This window comes from Tachypleus tridentatus, chromosome 13 (assembly GCF_004210375.1).
Source record: "Tachypleus tridentatus isolate NWPU-2018 chromosome 13, ASM421037v1, whole genome shotgun sequence".
In the NCBI taxonomy this organism is placed as follows: Eukaryota; Metazoa; Arthropoda; class Merostomata; order Xiphosura; family Limulidae; genus Tachypleus; species Tachypleus tridentatus.
The window spans coordinates 122,771,542-122,786,324 of record NC_134837.1 but is presented as its reverse complement, the minus strand read 5'-3'; the positions used below and the strand labels follow the sequence as shown (position 1 = coordinate 122,786,324).

General features: G+C 34.5%; 2 protein-coding genes across 2 annotated transcripts in view; both read right to left on the bottom strand.

Annotated features, from left to right (window-relative positions):
* Positions 1-8,186, bottom strand: part of LOC143237530 (exosome complex component MTR3-like) — an 8,621-nt gene extending 435 nt beyond the window's left edge. Inside the window, exons 1-8 of the mRNA XM_076476911.1 lie at positions 7,859-8,186; positions 6,572-7,600; positions 6,279-6,357; positions 5,313-5,486; positions 4,863-4,923; positions 1,482-1,567; positions 1,297-1,356; positions 855-968 (exon numbers count right to left, since the gene is read on the bottom strand). Of these exons, the coding sequence (XP_076333026.1) occupies positions 855-968; positions 1,297-1,356; positions 1,482-1,511 (204 nt within the window). The 5' untranslated portion in view covers positions 1,512-1,567; positions 4,863-4,923; positions 5,313-5,486; ... (1 more) ...; positions 6,572-7,600; positions 7,859-8,186. The remainder of the gene's footprint in view (positions 1-854; positions 969-1,296; positions 1,357-1,481; positions 1,568-4,862; positions 4,924-5,312; positions 5,487-6,278; positions 6,358-6,571; positions 7,601-7,858) is intronic.
* On the bottom strand, positions 5,309-14,783 carry LOC143236274 (exosome complex component MTR3-like). Its single transcript, XM_076474538.1, has 5 exons — positions 14,738-14,783; positions 7,500-7,600; positions 6,572-6,629; positions 6,279-6,357; positions 5,309-5,486 (listed from the first exon to the last, which is right to left on the bottom strand). Exons 1-5 carry the CDS (start codon positions 14,781-14,783, stop codon positions 5,309-5,311), a joined length of 462 nt encoding a protein of 153 aa, XP_076330653.1.

Genomic DNA, 14,783 nt, shown 5'->3' with positions numbered 1-14,783 from the left:
GGTAGAAAACAAGTTCTTAATTAATGAGAATTAAAATAACTCCTTGAGCATTCTAACAAAAAAAAAAGAGGCCAAACTATTTAGTTTTGTGACCAGGAAACAATTAAGTTTGTTTTAGTTATGTGTTCATATCAACCATACAGTTACTTGGGAGTGGATAGTGTTTATCATTTAATTCCACTATATTTATACACAGTTAAATGGCAGCCTTTAGAATCACCCCAATTTACTCAGTGTGAGTTGGATGCTCATCATATCTTGTGAAATAACAATCCTATTTCTACAGTTTCACAACAATATTTAACTTTTTGATAAATATTTATAGACTGAACCATCCTAACAAAAAATTCTGAAAGACATCTTGCTGCTTGGTTCACTATGATGGTAAAGGCAGTGAAGTTTATTATGAAATTTGTTGTTTGCTGTTTGGCTTTGTTAATTTGCTGAGTTAGAGAAGAATGCTTTAATTTAGACATTTTCAAAATTGAAATAAGATGTGGGTTATTATAGAGTTGTAGCCAAGAGTTGTGACTGGACAAAACATGGTGATGTTGCAGATGCAATGGCAACTTTTAGCCAATGATTATGACTCTCAAGAGCCAGCAACATCAATCGTGAGTCATTGGTATAACCCATTACAATTTGGACCAACTCTCAAACCTGATTTTATATATATGAATGGAGAAGTTGTAAAAAGACAAACTTTCTGGTCTGGCCAGAAAGCCCCATCATTGAGTCAATTGATACCACAACAGCTTTGGCTTTATGTAGTAGAATACATTAAAATATATCTCTACTTGTACATTATTTATAATACCCTATAACTCAGATAATTCAAGAAGGTCCCTTATTACCGCTGACAATGTTTTAGGCTGGAGTTCCCCATCACACTGAAGTGCTGCTACCTGCTGGAGTAGAGGCATAAAGCCAAGGACTACATTTCCATGCTCTCCACCAGGGTGGATGTCCTGTAGATACATTTTAAAAAAGTTACCAGCAAAATATAGGGTTTTAGACAGTGATATTAAAGTAGATTGCTATATAGTTATGTTTCAATAACCCATACATGTTTGTCTAATCAAAATACATCTAAGATGTATAACACTTTATAGAAAGATGTGAATCAGTGTTTATATTTCACTTTTACTGAATAGCATTTTGATTACGTTCTTGTGGAGTTAATCCATGTATTATTAACTTGAAGTTCAGGACCTTTTCATTCTCGTATTTATTTTCAATTTATTTTCAATCTGATCCTTAACCTCTTAAAACTTCAAAGTATACAACCAAAACTACCTCAGGTCTGTATTCCTCTTCATATATTGGGTCTACTAAAGCCGTTACCTCGTGCTGTCTCTAAAACATAAGAGGAATACCATACAGAAGGAACATTTTTACACTGAAGTATTCATTACAAATAAGCATATAGAGCTATACATTAAACTGTAACAAAATAATGGCAAATTTAAGGCATTACTTACTAAACCACAGCCAATCACAACATCGTACATTTCGATACCAGCATCAACCAAGGCAGCTCCTGCACATGTTATGGCCGCAGCCAAAGCTAGAAGGAAGAATAAAATTAACTTTTCAAAACATGCTTTACTTTGGGGACCTGTTTGTCCATCTCAGCTGTCCCATTCTCTAAACTATTTTTAAAAATTTAAAGCTAGCCCTTATCACTGACATATCTATCAAGCTTTCTCTTAAACTCACTCGAATTTACTGCTTTCTCAACATCTGAAAGCAGCTTGTTCTTGAGGCCAACCACCTTATTTGAAAAATAAAATTCTCAGTTGTTACCTTGTCTAAATCCATTTTTATGTCTCCTAGTTCTATAATTCTTAATGTATCAATATTATTCACTACTTATTCTTATTCAGTTTTAAGTGTCTTCAACCCAGCATTTTCAGCAGAAAACCTTAAAAACCTGACAAAACAACAACATCGACTCAAACAGACAATGTTTACGTGTTCTATTTATCTGACCAGCTTTAGAAGTTACTTCTTCACACTTAGATATCCAGTCTAAAGTTTGGTTTTTTTAATACATTCTTCATTTCCTCCCAATAAAGGAATAGTATGTGGAAGTGTCAATATTTTGTTTGGAAGAGAGAGAGCATGTTTGTTGCACACACAAACCACCTGAATTTTTTATTTCAAAATAACCTATGGCCAATAAAGAGCCCCCTGGTCTTTCAAGACGGTGTGCAAAGACAAACTCTTTGGGTATATGACAGTTTAAACTCTTACAAGTTTTAAATTTGCATTCACTTATTCTGTTATCTTTAAGTCTGTGTCTCTGTGCAGCTGATGATTGTGAGAATAGTGAAGATGAAGTAATATGAACTTCCATTCCACGAGCTGTAAGAAAATGTGAAGCTGGATTTGGATGAAAGCCATTCACCACTGGATTTCCTCAAAGCTGTTTGTGGACACTTTGATTTGTGGCATTAATGCATATGTGACAAAAGTTTTGGAGAAAAAACATCTTCCAACAAATCAACCATCATATGCCGCTTGGATGAAAGTTACTTATTATGAAGAATTGAAATTTATAGTAGTTTTGGTTCCTAGGGATTTGGATCCTTGACCCAAGAGCAGGGACTACTGGATATCTCTACACCCTCTGGTACCATTAGTTATTTGCAATGGACAGGCTCGAAATCATATACCACAACATGCTTCATGTATGCAAACCAGATATTGAAGAAAAATAAAGATTAAGCCATTTGTGGAAAGTTTCAGGCTGTTTCCTAGGTGTATGAAAATGTGTGTGTCAATGAGATGGTTATTGTGTGTAAGAGCAGATTCAAACACAAGCAGTATCAATGCAAGCAAACTTAAAAAATATCCAGTCATCTGGGCTTCAAGATTCTGAAACAGGCTATATTATCAATTTGAAAATTTATTTTGGAACAGACATAGTAATGATCCTGACCTTGACATCAACTCCAGAGATGCCAACTATTTCAAATGACTAAGCATAATGATTGTATACAGAGCCCTTTTACAGTTTTGGTCCCTTTAGATTTGCCAGAAACAAAACATTCTGGTGAATGATCACATTGGTGTTTCTATGCCACTCAGAAAACGAGAAATACCCATCTACGCGAGCGCTGATTGGCTGACAAACACTGATTATGTAACTATGGATTCCTCCATGTACCCAGTATGGAGAAGCACAGCACTCAAACTATTGGTAGACAGAGATACAAATATTTTTTTTATTATTTCAAGCACAAACATGATTATTGCAAGTAGCCATTTCAACTGTCTTATTTATTATCAAAATTTATTTGTATCTCACTAGAAATTTTCTTTTCACCCCTTCCAAGCCCTGGGGAACAATTTATCACTTTATCGTATTGGCCTATATAATATATAATAATTTGGGAATTGCAACAAGTCGTAATATCTGTCTGTATCAGCATATAGTCGTAATGTATACACCAAAATCATAATGATTACACTCAAATCATTATGGTTGGCAACTCTGCTCATGATAAAGTTTTTAAAAGTCTTTAGCCCCTACAGCCATGTCATCATGGTTTTGTCAACAGGTACTCCACTTCAGTTTTGTTCAATACCAACATGCACAGTATTTTGTTTCACGAGTCCAGTAAACTGCTGGTGCAATACATTCAAAAGAAAGCATGAGCAACCATCATCATACAATCAAACAGCTGTGGATGACTACAACATGTCAATGAATGGGTGCAATTACATGGACCAAATGGTAGGATATTATAGCATGAACAACCACAAAACCCAGAAGTGGTGTAGTGAATGTACATCAGAAGATTATGAAATAAAGTTTCTGCCAAGCCAAAAGGGACAGAGAAAATGAGCCCGCAAATTTTCAAACAAAACCTCACTGATGGCCTCACAAACACAGCTGTAGAGGTGACATCAGAAAACTGTCCACAAAAACATTCAAAACATGGAAAGAAAGAAAATGAAGTGGAAAGGGTGGTTGAAACCAAACATATTGTGGACTGCAAAAGAAAGGACTCGGATTGTTAGCAGTGTTGTGGTCCAGGAAAACAGTCGCTCCTGTTATGTTTGCACAACTAGCCTAGTCATTACTGTATGTAGACTGTACATATTTGTAAAACACTATTCTTGATTTTCTTCATTTATTACTTCCATTTGACATAACACATACTGATGTACTATTCTTCAATAAATTGCACTTTACTGATAGTTTTGAGAACAGTTACGAATGTGCATTTTAAGAATATTCATCTACCTGTCATTTTGGAGCTTTTGAGGTGGATATTCACCATGGTGGCAGTGCTAGAACTTGGTAAGTTATGCTTGTGTTGATATTTCATCTTGTCTTTTTACCATTCTTTCACAGTCTAAAATTAACTTATATTTCTCAAAACCTTCATATTTTTAATAATCATTTCTCCTTTACTACAATGTACAATACTATATACATATTACAATAAACAAGCATGCCTAGACTGTTTTTTCTCCAGAGTGAGATGTTTCAATTATTTGCATTCCTAAATAGTCATGTAAATTTCAATAAAATCACTCCTTACCCTTTTTTTGTCTTTAAGAGAAGACAAGGAGAGACCTTAACCAATCTAAGGATCCATTCAAATAATACTCTTCCAAACAAGAAGCACCAGGGTACAGAAGATCCAGAAAAGTCTTGTATAAATTCATTAACTTCACAGGATTTATTTTTTAACTTGAAAGAAAGGATAAGGGGGAAAACTGAAGAAAAGGTGGATGGGTGTAAGGAGAAGAGAAAGATGAATGTAGCTTTGACAAAGAATAAGGAGGAATGGACATATTTTAAGAAGATTTAATAATTAGCTAAATCACAAAGTGTGGACAGTTACCTGAACCATCATTTTCTAAAACCAATACAAAGATATCTACTCTGGATTTCGGAAACTTGTGCTGAAAAACAAATATTACAATAAGTAAAAGACAAATTAATTTTATAAACTGTCAGACTGAAAACTCCAACTATAATAATATTTTCCCTTTGTTGTTTTGAACATTCAGAAAAATTTGCTACTTAGAAATTAAACTCTATCTATAAAAAAAAAGTTAAAATATGCAAGTTTTATCTTCATCCTGATTAATTTTCTACTGTGATAGCTGAAAACATTTACATATATCATAGGACTTTCCAACTTGTTTGTTAAAATAAAATTAATTGGAGCATTAGGTTTGTAGCAAATCAGAAAACATTTGGTAGCTCCATTTACCAAGTTACACAGAAAACGAATAAATACAATATAAAATCATTATGAAATACTAAAATATTAAATAAACCCACTTACAAGGCAAACAACAGGTTCAAGTGTTTCTCGAAGAACTGATGATAAAGCTTTTCCTCGCTGTCTGGCTGATACTGACGACGCACCTTAGAAGAAAATGGTGCAAATTTAAATTCACACAATAACTGTCCCTTCATATCAAACTCTCTTCTTCTCTGAATTTCTCGAGGTCCATATCTGCAAGAATTCAGGAACCATGTTAATTTTAGCATGCTAAAGGTCTAAATGCACTTCAATCCTTTAACAATTTAGTAAATACGTTTTTTCAGTTTTTCTGGTGACACAATCTATATATACAAGTGCAAATGTCTTTCTTTCTGTGGATCTGTTCCTTATGCACAACCTCATCCTTAAAGCTACTAACTCCAAACTCGGGCGCAAATGTCTACGGACTTACACTGCTGGAACCTGGATTTCAATACTCGTAGTAGGTAGTAGAACACAGGTAGGTCCCTTGTGTAGTTTTGAACTTAACTACAAACATCTACAAAGACATGCCTACTCTTTATCTCCTGCTTTACTGTGAAAAGGCTGCTGCTTTCTCTTGAAGATTCAGCCATATCTTTCACTTTGCTTACATGTAACTTGCAAGAATCACCTATATGATGACTACAAAAATGCTTGGTATTGATAGATTTTCTTTTATGCTGTGTTCCAACGAGAAGAGAATCAGTTTTTCATTAAGTGGAATGATGATAAAGTGTATATGCTGCAAACAACACCAGTACACCAAAAGATAGGAAACTGTTTTGTAAACTTGAAGAATATGCAAGAAGCAGGAGTAAGGTACCTAGTTTTGTTTGGATTAAAACAGCTTTAACAACTTTGTTTTTAAAGACATAGTTATTTTCATTGACTTTAATCAAAATGGAGAGTATGGTAAAGAGATAATTTTGAATTTTTTGCCACAAACAAACAAACATGATTAACATCATTGGTTAATTGATATATGCTATAAAGGGAACTTACACTGTTGCTACCACCTTTGTTCTGTTCATCTCGATGTACGCTGAGCCTCGTGCTTGACTGTTCACACCAAGTCTTAAAACTAGAAGAAAATAAAGTACACTACATGTTAAAATAGTTCCAACATTTACATATTCTACACCTAACATTACAGCTTCGTGTTTTGTAACTGAATCATTTTTGAACAAAATGTAGAAGGCAAGGATACATTAACTAAAAAACTAGTTGAATAATAATTTATGATGCATTGATTCTAAAAATGCACGAGTTTACATGGAACATTTTACAAAGCTTACACAGTGTCCTCAAGTCTTCAGCATGTCTCCCATCTTTTCGTTTTTTGTTGTCATCTAACTAGAAAAAATAATAAAAAAAATTTACATACTCCTGTGTAGGTAACTTGAAACATACATTCACACTGTTTATTACCTTGTTATTAGAGTAACATATCATTACTTCAGCAATGGTTCATTTGTTGAATTTTGTGTAAAGCCACTGAAGAGCTATATGTACTAGTGGTCCTTAATTTTGAAGTAAAAAGACTAAAATAAAAGCAGCTAACTTGCTACTGTGACCTATTGGCCTATTCCTCAGTAACAAATACTGAAACTGATCATCACATTATAATGCTGCCATGGCTTAAAAGGGTGAACAAGTTAAGTATTAACGTTTCTTTCCAGTTATAAATAATTTATGAATCAAGTTCCCCTCGCCACCAGGCTTTTAATAATGGAAAATAATATACAAGATATTTATCTTCCACTAAGACCCAAAGAACTGCACATAAAACTGTGGGAAATTAAAAATGAGGCTTTGAAAAATGAACATTCTGTTTCCAAAACTATAAAACTGAATAACTGCAAATTTTTCTGTATATTATTTATTAATAAACAAACATATAAAATTAGTAAACACTCAATAAAATAGACCTAAAACAATAACACCATATACAGATGTATAAAATTAACAAACATACTAAAAAAGATTACAAATTATATATATATATATATATATATATATGGTTTAAAACTTGTTTAAAATGAAGAAATGTATATTATTGATGTTCACATTTTCCTAAAATAATACTTGTTTAAGATACTTAATAGAGGAAATCTCTGAGATACATCAGAAAGTTTAATTTACACTGTGTTCAGATATACCATTTAGTCTGCTACAAGTCTGTTTTTGTTTTGTTTAGCACATAAAACACAACATTAAACTTGCCAAGATAGTTTGTTTTTTAGGTATAAAAAGCAGAGGTGATTTCGTCCCTTCTGGACCACAAATTCTTTTCCCATCCAAAGGCATTGGTCCACTTTCTTTAGCTGCTCAAAAATAAATACAAGTATTATTATAAATAAAATAAAGTGTTAACGTGAAAAAGAGATTTATAAATCTATCACAAGTTTGGGATACTAGTTTTAAGAACATTAATTTGTAACCACAATAAAAAAACATACTATATTACGCTGATTACAACATCACAATTAAAATTATTTAATTAAATTAGTATGTATTACAAATTTCACATTCACCACTGTTTCATTATGTACTACCACAACAATAAGCAGAATCGGTCTTACCTGTCAGTTGTAACACAACCTAATCGTTATTGTTTAGTCACAGACAGTGTCCAACGTGCACGTGGGCGTCCAGTAATAAGATTTCGACCATACACAGAAGCAGTTAGGCTTAGATGAAAGTTAAATTGTAAGCAGCCTCACCCTCGAGTCGTGGATTCGTAATAAACAGTTAAGACTGCTTAACTTAATATCGACACAGTTGTGCCTCTTTTGCACACAATAAGCACTATTACTTTCTAATAATGGTCAATTCCATGTGTTACAGTAGAGTAACATACATTACTTTTAAAAATAACAATCACCGGAACCGCAGAGGTGTCACCTAACGTTCAGCTTACTTTTTATTTGTATAAAATATCTCGTGTGAAAATAACACCACTTAACTTCGAAACATTATAAATCATCATTACTAATCTGTAGCAGTATTTGCACGACACTCATACCAGAAACGCGATTTGTAACAACAGAATAGTAAACGTGTCGAAACAGTTAATATTTGTTTGGTTTGAATTTCGCGCAAAGCTATAAAAGGGCTGTCTGCACTAATGGTCCCTAATTTAGCATTGCAAGATTAACAGGAAGGCAGAGTCATTACTACCTACCGCCAATTATTAGGCTATCTTTTAGTAACGAAATAGTGAGATTAACTGTCACATTATAGCACCCCAAAGATAAAAGGGGGAGAATGTATGGTGGGACGGAAATTCAGATCCATGCCCTTCAAATTGTGAGTCAAGCGTCTTACCTACTGAACATTTGCAATAGATTTTATTTCGCTACCTATTCCAACCGTTTTCAAAACTTTATTTTCTATAAAAGTTGCCCTCCGCTAGTACAGCGGTATGTCTACGGATTAACAACGCTAAAATCAGGGGTTCGATTCCCCTCGGTGAGTTCATCAGATAGCCCGATATGGCTTTGCTATAAGAACACATACACACACTCTATAAAAGTTATAAAATGGGACATACATTTCCCAAAAATGTGTAATCATTAAATGTATTTATCCTTGTGTCACTAAATTATCTAAATTCATCTGTATTTATTTTGTTCGATCAATGTACATATTTTGAGAAGCAAGTTATAAAAAACATAAAAAAAGAATTGAAATATGTGTTTTATAGCCCCACTATGAAAATAAATTTGTGAATTATTAATATATAATTCAAAATTGTGTTTAAGTTTTTATTATTATAATAAAATAAATTATTTAATTTGTGCAACAATGCTAAAGATGTTAATTTAAAACAGAAATATCGGCGACACTTCAAGAGATAAGCTTAACAACACGATACATCTTGGCACTTAAATGTTAATACAATTTTGTCATGTTTATAAACAACAATATACATACTTAAAAGTTTTGTTAATTTATCAAAGGTCCCTTATCCGTTCGTAAACTGTTGTTTGATGTAGAGTGTTTCTGTTTGTTTCGTTTTTTTCAATTTCGCGCAAAGCTACTAGAGAGCTATCTGCGCTAGCCGTCCCTAATTTAGCAGTGTAAGACAAGAGGGAAGGCAGCTAGAAATCACTACCAACCGCCAACTCTTGGGCTACTCTTTTACCAACAACTAGTGGGATTGACCACAACAATATAACGCCCTCACAGCTGAAAGGGCGAGCACGTTTGGTGCTACCAGGATTCGAACCTGCAACCCTCGGATTACGAGTCGAATGCCTTAACGCGCTTGCCTATGCCGGGACCAGAGGGTTTCTGTAATTAATAATTCGAAATAGTGGTTTGCCTTGCAAAAAATATTGAAATTTGGTAAGTTCATATCCTGTTTCATCAAGAAACTAGTGTATTGAGGAAGTACACGAGGGTATAAGATCTTCAATTTTTATTGAAGTTCTCCCTTATTATTCGTATCCGAAAGTATGAAAATTTTAACTTTTATGAATTTTTTTCATCAAAATTGAGTGTACTGATGAATCTTTAAAACTTACAAATACATGACAAATTTAGTCTTAAATATATATTATGTGTGGCAAAGTTATTTAATAAAAACAGATCTGTTTTGACTAACATTTTTGCGCACACGTACGTAAAAAATCATGGTTTAATATTTTTACTGCAATTTTACTTAAAATTTAAGAGCGACTTGTTTGTTAGATTTTGTCATTCGGATTAAAAGACGTCTGGCTTATAACAACGATATAGGTAAAAGGATGTACACGTGTTTGAGGGCGGTTGTGTAATTAGTGTAGGAATGTAGAGGGCGTGATTAGATGTTGGATACGTTTATTAACAAACCAATCCAAAGGAACACCGTTATACCTATATTAATAAAATATCAAAAATCTAATCACACTCTTTACATTCCAACACTTAATTACACAACCGCCTTCAAACATGTAGTCAGTAACCCTTTCTTTGTGTGAGAACAAGGGCCCGGCATGGCCAAACGTGTTAAGGCGTTCGACTCGTAATCTGAGGGTCGCGAGTTCGAATCCCGTTCGCACCAAAACATGCTCGCCCTTTCAGCCGTGGGGGCGTTATAATATACAGTTAATCCCACTATTCGTTGGTAAAAGAGTAGCCAAAGAGTCGGCGGTGGGTGGTGATGACTAGCTGCCTTCCCTTTAGTCTTACACTGCTAAATTAGGACCGGCTAGTGCAGATAGCCCTCGAGTAGCGTTGCGCAAAATTCAGACCAAACAAACAATCTTTGTTAACCTAACGATGATAAAAAGAATTTCTAAATACTAGTTAGTAGCTTTTATTGATGTTTGAGACGGCTGTACCCAGTGCATGTTGGTGACAACATAAAACAGATAATCATAGTTTGTTTTTTTTTTAATGGTGTTATTATCACTGTTCCCAATAGCTGGATTACGATCTTCCAAGTACCGTGAAAAAAAGAAAAGAAAAGAGTGCAATCTTAAAGGAATCAAATTAAAATTAGTGTCCACTACTGATAAGAATTTTGCAGCATATATTCATTCATTAGTTAGCTAGAACCATGTTTACTTTTTCCAGCTTGGGGTGCGTCCTGTAGGTTGTTTTGGTCGCATAACAACCTATTTTAATATTATCTTTTAGTTTTTTAAGAGTCAATGATAAAAACATAACTGTATGTTTTGGGGGATGAGAAATTTTGATAGGAGAAGTAAAAGCTTAGAAATGTAAAAAAAAAATCTTCATTATATATTTTTTATTTTGGTCTTATACGGAATGTAAATTTGTTAATATGCATAGTTGTTGTTTTTTATTTAAATATCTGAAATTCAATTTTTGAAACGCACTAACTGTAACACTTGTAGTTTATTATATTTAACGATGTATTATATATTAGGTACAGTTGTTTTAAAGTGTATATAATCATATACTACCAATTACACAACAATAATCGCTATGATCAATTTATGTAGCGTTGGGATACACGTTAGAAGTAAGATTATAAATTCAGTATTCATATCTTACATAACAGTTTCAGAAGGACAATGTTTCTGATAATCTGTGATGTCGAGAAAACCCACTTGTAGAGAAATATATATGTAAAAACGGCTCGTTTGGGTTGAGAAAATATTTTACGTAGAGGAGCGAACAACGTTTCGACCTTCTTCGGTCATGTCTTTATGTTATATTTCTTTTGATTTGTAGCTTTACTCTTAATGGTATATTAAATGTTCAATCTAAGCTAATCTTGATTTTCTTTATTGTTATGTATTACCTTGGGTGGAATTTAGGTGAGCTTCCTCTTTTACATATACGCATATTTTCATAAACAGATTATTTCTAATTTGTAATAATGAATTATTAATCAGAGTATGAGTTTCCAATGAAAACTGCATTGAAAACGAAGTTCAAAATAGCACACCTTTCTGAAATGTACCTTGGTATTTATATTATTGTAATTTACCATCTATACTTCATATTGATGGCATTTTGGGAAGCCTCTCCACAGTTTACCTCAGCCTCCCCCCTATAAAAATATCCTGGCGCCGCCACTGAATTTAGTTGTCTTCCATTACGCTTACATCCCTTCTTTCACAAAGAAAGAATTTCTTAATCAAAACACGTACAGGAGGTAGAAGAATAGATAACCTAGTGAACTGTGCTTCGGGCGTTATAGTTAACTACACCCTTCTGTATCGAAACCTTTCAAAATCCAACCCCCCAGGTTCACCCCTGGCCAAGTGCTCCTGTTCACATCTGTGTTCCACTATTAAAAAACAAGAAGGCACTGCAGCTTAAGTTTAAAGTTTTAATTTTCTTAACTATGTTGTTAAGTTAGGAGAACATTTATTTAGTCTCGAAGTACTAAAGTTCTCATGGCTAAATGTGCGATTAAAAAAACGCACCAAATAATCATTTGATTATTTTACAGAGTTAAGTTCTAAGAAGATGGCAGTTAATTATATAAACTTTTTAAAATATTATGGTTAACGTGCAGAGTAAACTGTTGCTTTGTAGTGCATGTTGTGACTATTATATATATTTAAGTGACATCATTGTAGACCTTACGTGCAGTAATCAGTTTTTTAACGGTCTCCATCAACTGACACTATCTAATGGACAAGAAGTCGCAAAAAGGGGGGGGGATTAAAATACTTAAACATACGAAAAAGAACAAAACAGCCGTATACGTGGCTAGTTGGAAAAAAAAAGAAGAAAAGAAAAACAAGCATCTGTTGGCCCAAACTTATACATTCCATTTTGTAGAGTATACAGACTGTAGTAAAAACCGAATACAGTGAAGCGCCATTGAGCCGCGGACCAGTAAACCGCGAAATCGCTTAAGCCGCTGTAGCAAGTCTTGCGAGCGATATGAGCGAGGATTATCGCGGCTCACTGCTAATTTAAGAACGTGTAAAAACGCGGCTTACGAATTTAATCCTGGCTTTATAACTTCAAGGGGATATTTAAAAAGGACTTGCTTTAATTTGGGAAATAAATAAAATATATTACAATAGAAATCGACCGTTAATCTACCTTATTCGCTTTCTATGTCAGCTTTATGGAGGCCGCCATTGTTACCGAATCACACCTCTCCATACATTAAAGTTAATCCGCGGTAAATCCGTGAAAAAAGTGATCAATAATTAAAGTATTATTTTTAATTCGATAATCCGATATAATGATCACGCAATGGCCCGGATGAGGCTCCTCGGCGGAGCTGTTGGCGATTTCGGCTTTTCAGTCACAAAGGTTTAAGCCGCGGTTAAGCAGATTGACCCCCCAAATACCGAGGCTTAACGGCGCTCCACTGTATAAATAACTCAGAGGTTTTTGGGATGTTAACGGATAATGTTCGAACCCACAACCTTCAAATTCCTGGCTGAGAAAAAAAACAACAAGCTATAGCGTTTTTAATGAATTATGCAGGGAGTTGTGTACAGCGACATTTTAATGGATGATTTAGGAGTTATTATATAAGGTTAAAATTCGATGCGTAGGTGTCGCTACCTGACAGACCATAAAACCTTTAGGTCTTATAATTTCTCACTTGTTTCAAAATATTAAAAATATTAAACCCTCATCAAAATAACTAAAAATGCGTTCTATTCGCAAAGGATAAGTGTGACGGGGTACTTTTAGTGAAAAAAGGGTAACCACACGTGAAATTAGTGGCAAAGTTAGGCCAAAAACATGACGACAATACGAGCAAATAGTGGAGTATCTTCTACTTCCCACGAGGAAATGCCACCTCGCGCCGACAGGATCACATGACTCTGATGTGATGGACGCGGAATCCTTGGGCTATTAGGAGGTCACTTGATCCCATAGTTCCGCACAAATGCCACCGGAGGACGAACCAACACTTCCAATGCGTCGTTAAGGGGCAGAAGCATGTAGATTTAGAAAGTGACACCAGCGAGTGTCAGATACTAGCGGATGTGTGTTGCTATGGAGACCAAAGAGAGGAACGATGAAGTCTCCTACGATGTTTAGACAGACTGTTTATGTGCGAACCACTAGAGGGTATTGTAGATCTGATAATGTATCTTAAGCTGCGATTATGTCATGTTAAACATAACGTTGTGCCATACACTTTGTGTATCGTATATAACAAGCAAGATTATTTTGCATAAAATAATGAAATTTCAGGAAAGCAAACGAACCATCTACGTAGCTCTGAAAACGACCGTTTGGTGCTAACTTTATATGTAAAATGTTAGGGCGTACGACTCGTAATCTGAAGGTCGCGGGTTCACATCCCCATCGCGCCAAACATGTTCGCCCTTTCAGCCGTGAGGGCGTTATAATGTTTCAGTCAATCCCACTATTCGTTGGTAAAAGAGTAGCCCAAGAGTTGGCGGTGGGTGGTGATGACTAGCTGCCTTCCCTCTAGTCTTACACTGCTAAATTAGGGACGGCTAGCACAGATAGCCCTCGACTAGCTTTGTGCGAAATTCAAAAACAAAACAAACTTTATATGTAAAATGTTAACTTTACAATTTGACTTTAATATCAGTATTGGTTTTATAAATCCACATTGCTGAGAAGTAACTTTAACATTCAAACTATATATTCATACATGAAGTAATAGGTTGTCCCAAACAACGCAAGTATTAAATTAATCGCGATCCGTTTTAATCCTTACGCACGTCCCCTCCCACACACACATGTAATTCCTGTATAACACAAACAGTTATAAATACTTAATTTTGAAGAAATTTTACTTTCGTATACGAATACCTAGTTTGAATGTTAACGGTACTTGGTTCTGTGGATTTGAAAGACAGTAGATACGAGTAACTTGTAGAATTTAGTAAGCGATACATCTGTAACGTTTGACACACGAAGCGGTTGTTTTCTGAACGACGACGTAAATGGTTAGTTTTGTTACCTAGAATTTCAACGTTTTATGCTAAATAATCTCACATTCGTTAAGTACAGTATATAAACAATGCTAAAACATGACATAACCACACCTTGAGCCACGTTTATATCAGATCTACCCTCTGGTGGTTCACTCAT